Source organism: Castor canadensis, chromosome 3 (genome assembly GCF_047511655.1).
Source record: "Castor canadensis chromosome 3, mCasCan1.hap1v2, whole genome shotgun sequence".
NCBI classification, from domain to species: Eukaryota; Metazoa; Chordata; class Mammalia; order Rodentia; family Castoridae; genus Castor; species Castor canadensis.
This window is the reverse complement of record NC_133388.1, coordinates 30,044,548-30,054,323: the sequence shown is the minus strand read 5'-3', so window position 1 is coordinate 30,054,323 and position 9,776 is coordinate 30,044,548. Positions and strand designations below refer to the sequence as shown.

The 9,776-nt window shown below is 41.2% G+C and overlaps 1 protein-coding gene across 1 annotated transcript in view; it reads right to left on the bottom strand.

The window, feature by feature from the left end:
* Nucleotides 1-9,776, bottom strand: part of Tmed8 (transmembrane p24 trafficking protein family member 8) — a 33,739-nt gene that overhangs the window by 9,187 nt on the left and 14,776 nt on the right. The window contains exons 2-5 of the mRNA XM_020180968.2: nt 8,531-8,612; nt 2,912-3,038; nt 662-788; nt 134-439 (exon numbers count right to left, since the gene is read on the bottom strand). Coding sequence (XP_020036557.1) covers nt 134-439; nt 662-788; nt 2,912-3,038; nt 8,531-8,612 — 642 coding nt within the window. The remainder of the gene's footprint in view (nt 1-133; nt 440-661; nt 789-2,911; nt 3,039-8,530; nt 8,613-9,776) is intronic.

Here is a 9,776-nt window from a genome sequence, read left to right as displayed (position 1 = left end):
GCTTAGCATGCAATGCTGGAATCCTCACCTGCATGCTAAGGAAGAGGAGAAGGACTACAACCCAGGAGGTAGTCCTTAGCAATTAGACTGAGCTAGAAAAGAAAAGTGAAAGTGATGTTAAAATCAAATTTACCTTCAATTTCCTCCTCCTCTTCCTCTTCTTCATCCTCATCCTCACTGGAATCACTGACCTGCACAGTTATGTCAGTGCTGGTCACCGGGGTCCAGTCAAAATAAACTCCAAAGCCAATGTCGTAGTCATCAGTTGCAAATTCCCAGCAGACACGCTTTCCCTCTGGATGGGTAGGTACCCGGATGGTCACCACCTCACCCCGCTTCACCACCAGACGGCTGTTCTTCTCTTTGCTCAACTTGCTTTTGAATTCCTTCACCTTGGCAAAGGTCCAGATGCATGGCGGAGCCATCAGAGGTGGGGAAACTGAAAGGACAGGCATCTTACTCTGAGGAATCATGAGAAAACGCTTCCATACCTGGCACTTTGCTTAGGAAGGTTAACACGGTTAAAGACATTCTTTTTCTGTTGGCTTTCTCACTTCCTTTCACACCCCATTTTTTTTTTCCTTCTCTCTGTCTACCTTCCTTTGGTTAAATATCTACTGCAAACAAAAAAATCTACCTTCTACATTTCAAAAGGTCTTACCTTTCCTGTGGTCCCCAAGAAGATCTGCAGATTCCAAATCAGCTGAAAGAATATCTACAGCCCCTGTGTGCTCAGACTGGATCATAACGATGTCTCCAGGCCTTTGTGGAACTTGGTACTTGGCCATCTGAACAACAGAACTCTGGTTAAAGTACATGTAACAGTGGCAGATTTTAATTAACCTCTTTTCACATGAAGGTTTCCCTCATGCCCTATGACCTCAACTCAAAGTTTAATGTGCTATTCAAATTCCTTCTATTTTTGGTACTGGGGATTGAACTCAGGGATTTGTGCTTGCTAAGCAGGTACTCTACCATTCTAGCCCTTTCTGCTGTGATTTTTTTGAAGATCGAATCTCACTTTTTTTCCAGGCTGGCCTGGACCAGGATCCTCCTGTTTTATGCTTCCCACTGTCACTGGGATGACAAATGTGTGCACCATGCCAAGTTCCTTTTTTTTTCCATTGATAGGTTTTGCAAACTTTTTTTGCTCAGGCTGACCTGGAACCACTATCCTCCTGATCTTAGCCTCCCAAGTAGCTAGGATTACAGGTATGAGTCACCAGCACCCAGTCATAAATTCTGTTTTAAAATGTCACCAGAGAATGTTTTAAAGATTCTTTCCTGTTCTTTCCCATCTCTTACAGCTTTATGAAAGTTGGAAAACATTTTGTTGCAGACTCTTTGTAAAAATCCTTCCTCACAAACATCCTCTCAGCTTGCTGCTGGCTGCTGCATCAGCAGTGCTTCAGGGCCATGCTTTGACCTTGCCTCAGCCGGCACAGCACCTCCAGTGACCCCTCTCAGGCAGCTCTTGGACCTAGAGTTTAGCCTGACTCCTGCTTTGCCATACATCTTCCTCCTACAAGGGTTTCTTCTCCTACATCAAGGGTTACTTCTCACTCAAGGCTACTTCTTCCCAGTCAATTCTTCAAAGCATTGCAGAGAGTATCTGATTTTAAGTCTCTCTCTCTGTCCTTCCCTCTCTTTACTCCCCACTCCCCTCTCCCTCCTTCCTCTTTTCTTTCCCTGTCCCTTTCCTTGTTCTCATCCCCAAGCTACAGGTTGTGTATCACCCTCTATGTCACTAACAATGTTCTAGTAATAATTACAATTTCATCTTGGACCACATGCAGAATTTCTACTTGAACAGTACATTTGCTGCCATATATCTAACCTGCAAGGAAGAATACAAATGGCATTTGATCCTCAAAGCACACACTAGCCCACACAGGAGCCTGTGCTCTCTCCCCAGTGAGTCTCCCTTCAATCCCTGGGATTGGGTTCCATGTTTCATGCTCCTGTACCTCTATTTCCTGACCCTTCTTCAGCTGAAAGAAACTCCACAAGAAATCTATACCTACTGCCCACGGAGGAGAACACATCAGTGACTCAGCAATCCAGTTCGGGGGCTGGAACTGTATTTCTGAGAAATAAATACATCAAGTTTGCAATCCTCCTGGGCGATGTTCTCACAATGTCTGCTTCAAGACAGCCCTCCAGCTCTCATCTGCACTGCTAAATGAAGTGAATCAGACTTTGGCTCACATGCTAAGGGAATCCTTCCTTATCTAAAAGGCTAAACTACGGATTTGGTTTGCAGCTTATTTAGTTGTATAGCCTTACTAAAGTCAATAACAGCTCTTAGTCTCAGTTAACAAATGAAGACACACAGATATTCATATTACAGGGTTGTTTTCAGGAGTAAATGATGTATTACAGGTAAAAATGCTTATCAACTGTAAAGCATCATACAAATGTCATCAGGATGCTTATGCTGCCTTTACTGACACAAATGCCAATTGTTATTATAACACCTATGCTATAAAAATATAAACAATCCCTACACCCCACACCTGTGTGACAAGGAGGCCACTGCTTACTAACCGCACCTCAATAGACTCTTTACATCAAGAGGATTTTAGATAGCTTGTGAACACTGCTAACACTTCAGTTTTAGCCTATGGGGTGCTAATATAATGATGAGCCCTGTGAAAGACAGAAAATCACTCTCCAAATAATTAAAACTGAGATGCCCTAAAGGGAGAAAAGAGAATTCTGGGAACCACTGTGACAGTGGTTTCTAATTCCAAACCATCCATTTAATGTCTAAATTCTGGTGCCACGAGCTTCTCGGCTCCTTCACTCATTTTTTGGCAGTACCAGGGACTGAACTCAGGGCACTTGAGCCTCTACCACTTAAGCCACGCACCCAGACCTCCTTTCGTGAGAGTCAGAATAGGCTCCCTACCTCCTGGAGGACCTGGGCCTGGTCTGCAGGCAGCAACTCCTGTTCCACCAGAGCCTGAGGCTTCAAAGCCTGGGCTTTCTGCAGATCTTCTGTGGCGTCCTTGCTCACTGGAGATACCATCTGTGGCCTCTCAGAGGAAGAGAATATGTCAATTCAAGGGCTCTTTGAAAAGGCACAACCATCTCGTACAAGCTCTGAAATGAAACAACATTCAAAGGCTACCCCACCCCCACCCCTCCCCTCTACCTTCCCTGGCACTTAGGTCTATAGTAAGCCCGCCTTATTTGCAGATTTATTACAGTAGTTTTGACTGAGTGCATCAAAAAACAATAAATAAATAAACTTGAAAGAAATTTCAGAAACAAAAAACTTAAACTCCTGTGCGCTCATTATACAGGAATTTAAATGCTCTACCATTTAAGCCATGCCCCCATCCCTTTTTTGCTTTAGTTATTTTTTTAGATAAGGTCTCACATTTTTGCCAGGACTGGCCTCAGACCTTGATCTTACTACCTATACTTCCTGTGTAGCTGAGATTATAGACATGTACCAACATGCCCACTTGTTGATTGAGATGCAGTCTGGCTAACTTTTTGCTTGGGCTGGCCTCAAGTTGTGAGCCTCATGACCTCCACCTTCCAAGTACTAGGATTACACCACGCCTGGTCACTTTCCCAATAATTTAAAGTACAACTATGTGAATAGTTGATTTTGAAGAGGCACAAAATGATTTATACTCCTTTCCATTTCTTATGGCTTCAGAAAAACTAGAAAATAAGTTAAATGCCAGCTCTGTGGCACAATATCTCACTTGGAAATCTGTTGCCAATAAATGGTGACATGGATTTTTTAGAGCAGCAGTTATAAAAATGTGGTCTTTGGACCCCATAGTCCTTAAGACCCTCCAGGGAGTCCATGAAGTCAAAGCATTCTCACACAACTACTAAAACATCATTTCTCTCTTTTCATTCTCCTCTTCTGAAGAGTGTGGTAGAATTTTCCAGCAACTACAGGACATATTGTATCAGACAGAATGAATCAAGAAGCAGAGATGAGCATCCAATTGTCTTTTATTAAGCCAGACATTAAAGAGATTTATAATGTCTCTTTTCTTACATTATCTTTGCTTTGGAAATTAGTTGTTTTTCATTAAAAAACAAAAACAAAAACAAAAACATGTTATCTATATGAATGTGTAGTGAGTTAATTACTGTTTTTAAATTTTTTATTTGCTTGCTTTTTGTGGGACTGTGTACTTGCACATGCTGGGCACTTGAGCCATGCCCTTTTGTTCGTGTTCTGTTTTTGAGAGAGGGCCTCAGTAGCTTCACCCTAGCTGGCCTCGAACTCACTATCCTCCTGCCTCTGCCTCCCAAGTAGCTAGGATTACAGGTGTGAACTACCAGCACCTGACTCCATTTCTGTTTCTTTCTTTTCTCTTTTGGCAGCACTGAGTTTTGAACTCAGAGCCTCATGCTTGCAAAGCAGGCACTCTTACTACTTGAGCCACTCTGCCAGCTCTTCCATTTCATTTCTTGACACTATTTATCATCTGTCTCCTTTACTAGCTCAATGTCAAGGTTGATGTCGAGTCTTGCTTTCTCTGTACTCACAGCATCTAGAACCAAGCCTGAGTATGCAACTCTCAGGCCCTTTTCACTCTGACTCCATCTGCCAGAATCCCTGCTTTGCCCTGGTCACTCCAGTGATAATGACCTGATGCACTCTGTCCCTTCCACTTGAGGGTCCTTCTGCTTGCTGTAGCCTCTGCCTAAACTAGTCTTCTTAGGGCTCCGTTCTTCAGCTCTCTGCTCAGCTATCTATCGCTTTCTGAGAGGATTCCCACACATCCGTGTATAAAACGTACTTCCTCCCCGCCACTCTTTATGCCCTTTCCTGCTTCACTTTTCTCCACTGCACTTACTACTGCCTAACATGATATATACCATATTTTGTTGAATGCAAGATGCACTCAACATCTTGAATTTTGTGTTGTTTTTAGATTTTTAACACACTGAAACATAAGACATTTCAAAAACCGGTGATGTCTTATAACTGCTTATAACTGCTGTGGACTGACATCAAATCCTCTACAGGGGGTTTGCATGTGTTTCTGCCAGTGCTCAGGAATGCTACTGACCTGAGATGGCTTGAAATGAATGTCTCTGTTTCAGGATTTTGTTAGACCACCGTGGCAGTGAATTTAGACAACAGATGGATGTCTACTAACTTGTGGTAGTAGACAAGGTCCAAAGTTTGAGACACTCATGTCCTTGCAGTCCTTTTCTGTGTGGAGAGGTCTTTAGCTTTGCATTGATGTCCAGCTCTGTGTGGGGCACTCTATCAGACTCTACGTACATGACCTTTTCCTTTCCTGGTGGTACACAAGGCAGCTGCACATCTCACAGTGATGGCAGCTCAGATTCTGAGGTGCCCCAACACAGCGCTGCTTGTGCTGTCTGTTCACTTGTGATAGCTCTGGTACCTGGAACAATCCCAGTATACTGTAGGTGCTCAACAAATATGTTGAATGAATAAACAGTAGATACCCAAAAACTATTCATTGAATTAATAAATGAATAAGTTAATTTTTGTTTGGGAACAAACACTATCATTTATAATACTGGGAAAGCTGTGACTATCACAGTTAATCTGAATCGCTAACTTTACCTTACTGTATGTGACATCTAAAATTAAGTCTTTTCTTTGCCTTTGTGTATGCTACTTTAAACAAATATGGTTCAGGTTATAAAAAAATATTTCAAACTGGGCATGCAATACCCACCTAAATTTGATATTCACATTAGCATTTCATGCTCTGGAGAATTGGTGAAGGGCATTTTGAGAAACTGCAAATCACTTATGCCAGTGATAAACCACAGGAAGGAAAAACCTCTGACCTGGAGCGGAAGGCCAGCCTGAAGTATGGGGAACAAGGCCAGGCAGCCAGCCTCACTAGCAAAGATAAAAACTGTGTGGTTCCCATTACAGGCAGACTCCAAGCACAAGCTCTAAGCTCCCAGTACCATGCTCACTGGAGTTTTCCTTTACTTCTTCCATTTTCGAAACAAAACTTTAAAAGTAAATTTCTTTTTGTCTAAGAACGTTCTGTGTTTTTCACTCAAAAATTTATTTACTTTTAGGAAGAGAAAAAAGTTCTGTGCCAAAAACCATTCTCCAAAATACCTCACATCAACATGTGCAGAAACGGGGGCACACAGAGTGGCTCAAGTGGTAGAGCCACTGTGTTCAAACTCTAGTACCACCAAAAAACCAAAATTGTGCAGAAAAGGAATGGTGGCAGGAAGATGAAAGGAAGTGCTCCTTAGGGAATTGGCAAGAACAGCCCTGAGGAGGAGTGTTACAGATAATACCCTAGTTGTCTAAGCACAGAACTCAAACCCTTTACTGCTAGTTAAGAAAACAAGCTACAGCTGAGGAACATGGGGAACTTACTGAACTCAGTTTCACCTTCCTCATCTTGAAAAAACAGGCATACATTGTTCATTAGGGCTATCATGAGAACCAAATGAGATAATATATTTTAAACATTGAGTACACTATTTAGTAGATAGAAGTACTTGATAAAAGTAACTATTTTAATACTATTGTTATAGTGACTAACAGTAGTATTAAATATAGTCAATATAAATAAAGCATGACTATTATGTCATCACCAACTACCTTATAATAATACTAATTAAAGAATTATTTCATATTCTTTAATTAAGAAAAACAAGAACTTCTAAACAAAACTCAAGTAAGAAATATCTTAAATACCTTGACATTCCCTCTGTCTCAACCACCAAATTTATATGGGGCATGGAGACTACAGGTTCTACTGGACAATACTGTACCAGAAACTAATCAGCTGGACTACAGTACTCACTAGCTCAGGGTTCTCCAAAAGTAGGCTTTTATTTTGTATTCCATTAATGATCTATAGTTTCCTCTCATTCTTAACATCACTATAACCCCCCTTTTGCTGCACACTCATATCAATGAGAGTGGATGGATAAAATGGACAGAGAAGGAAATTAAGAATGACAGCCTGGGCATGATGGCTCACATCTAATCCCAGCTACTTGGGAGGCAGAGATCAGGATTGTAGGTCAAGGCCAGCCTGGGCAAAAAGTTAGCAAGATCCCATCTCAAAAAATAAGCCAGGCATGATGGTACACACCTATAATCCCAGCTGTGCAAGAGGCGTAGGTAGGAAGATGGCAGTACAAGGCCAGCCCCAGGCAAAAACATAAGACTATTTGTAAATTTTACAAACCTAAAGCAAAAAGAGCTGGAGGCATGGCTCAAGTGGTAGAGCATTTGCCTAGCAAGCATAGGGCCAAGTTCAAACCCCAGTTCCACAAAAAACACCTGCCTCTCTAATAAACTATAAAGGAAATGTAAATCAAAACTACACTAAGATTCCATTTCACCTGTCTGTCAGGTTGGCAATCATCAAGAAAACATATAACAACAAACTCTGGCAAGGATGTGGGGAAAAAGGAACCCTCATACCCACTTGGTGGGAATGTGCACTGGTGCAACCACTATGGAAATCATTCTAGAGGTTCCCCCAGAAAACTAACAATACACCTACCTTATGACCCTGCCATACCACTCCTGGCTGTATACCAAAGGAGTATAAATCAACATACAAGAGAGATACCTGCATACCCATGCTCATAGTAGCTCTGTTCACAATAGTCAAACTGTGAAAACAGCTAAGGTGCCCAACAGTCAATGAATAAAGAAAATGTGAGATATATATATATATACACCATGGAATATTACTCAGCCATAAAGAAAAATGAAATTATGTCATTTGCAGGAAAACAGATGGAACTGGAGAGCATCATGCTGAGCGAGATAAGCCAAGCTCAACAGGCCAAATACTGCATGTTCTCATTCACTTGTGGAACTTAGACCTGAATTGATGATAGCAATAATAATCACAATTATTATTATTATTATGGGACATGAATATATTTGGGGGACTGTCTGGAGGGTAGGAGGAAGTAAAGACACTGAGGGGTGAAGAAGATGGAAGGATGGAAGCACGATGCAGGTATACACATGAAGACAGCCTGATGAAGCCCACCACACCATCTGAAAAAGAAGGGGAGGAGGGACGGTGGAATGGAAATGCAATGGAGGGGTGAGCTTGCTCAAGGTATATTGTATGCATGTATGAATTATCACAATGAAATCCTCTTGTATTGTTGTTTGCTAATTCAAAAATAAAATTAAATAAACAAAATATTGCCTCCAGCTGTGTGTGCATGTGTGCACGTTTTATAAGTAAAAACTAAACACATTCTCTTGCAAGTCCACCTGTGGCCTCGTTCAAATGTTTTAACAACTTGAACATAATCTTCAGGAGAAATAAATCAGGACACTACTTTGGTTTATTTGTTTCAGTTTTACTAGCTGAAGAGAAATGAAAAAAGTATCACTTGAAATAGATCTTACACACCCCCCAGACGCATTTAAGGGTTGATTAATTATTTCAATTTTTCTTACCCCTTAAGTCGCTGCCTACTTCTTTCACCAATTCCTTTACTCTCAGAAGACAAAACTTCCAGAAGCATTTTATCCAAAGCAGTTGCTTGTCCCTACCTGTAGGGTGAGGAATGGGGTCCTGGAGCAGAGGCACAAGCCAACGAAGAGGTGACCTTGGTGTTTTCCAGATCTTCATTCTCTAGAAAATCATAGAAAGGAAGAATTCAGTATCTGAGAGGGAACACGATCACAATTCCCTTCTATCTTTAAAAATGCTAACATTTTAAGTCAAATCTGTCTAATTTACTAACAGTTTAGGGCTGGGGTGTGGCTCAAGTGGTAGCGCACCAAGCAGGAGGCTCTGAATTCAAACCCCATTACTGAAAAAAAAAACAAAACAGTTTCAAAAAATGTTTTAGACATGAACTTTATATTCTCAGAGGCCCAGCCCAAAAAGTACCAAGTTGTCATATCTAGGCCAGGCATCAGTGACTCACGTTGGTAATCCTAGCTAATCAGGAGGCAGAGATCAGGAGGATTGCAGTTCAAGCTAGCCCAGGAAAATTGTTTGGGAGACCCAATCTTGAAAAAATCCATCACAAAAAAAGGCTGGTGGAGTGGCTAAAGGTGTAGGCCCTGAGTTCAAGCCCCAGTACCACAAAAAAAAAAAAAAGTCACATCTAAATATTCTCAGTCATAATCCATTCATAAAAAGATAAGTCATTTTGTAAAACATGTCTCCCCAACATTAATCCTAACTCAACAATCACACTTCTGTTAGATGTTTAAATGAGGCAGAACACAAAAGATAGGTTGGGATGTAAGATGAAATGAACTGAATTTGGTGTCAGAGTTTAGAATGTCACCTTTGTACTCACTAAACTAAGGTCATTGTATTCAAGGTCAGAGAAAAGGCTTTTTAAATTTAATTCATTTATTCTTCACTCATTCAGCAAAGATTTATCAAATAACTATGTGCCCTCAAGGAATACATGAGAGAGACACACCGTGAAGATGCACTGTACCCCCGAACTCTCAACAAGCTGGTGCTGCCGTTGCTCTTCTGCAAGGTTAGGAAAGTGAGGCAAAGAGCACAGGCAGCCATGATCTTCAACACTAGGAGCGGCTCAGCTTTGTTGTTTAGCCTTTTCCTTGTACACTTAGACAGCATAAGGCTTAATACATTTAAATGCCCCTAGTTTAACACACTCTGGCTAAAATGAAAGAAAGTGAAGCTCCAAGTCCACTTTCCAGTACAAAATACCACTAAAGTAAACCCCAAACAATGAGCATCAGAATTTGGTAGCAACATAAAAATGAAAGCAACAGGCAAATGTTTGCAATCCAACCTGAATCTAGCCTC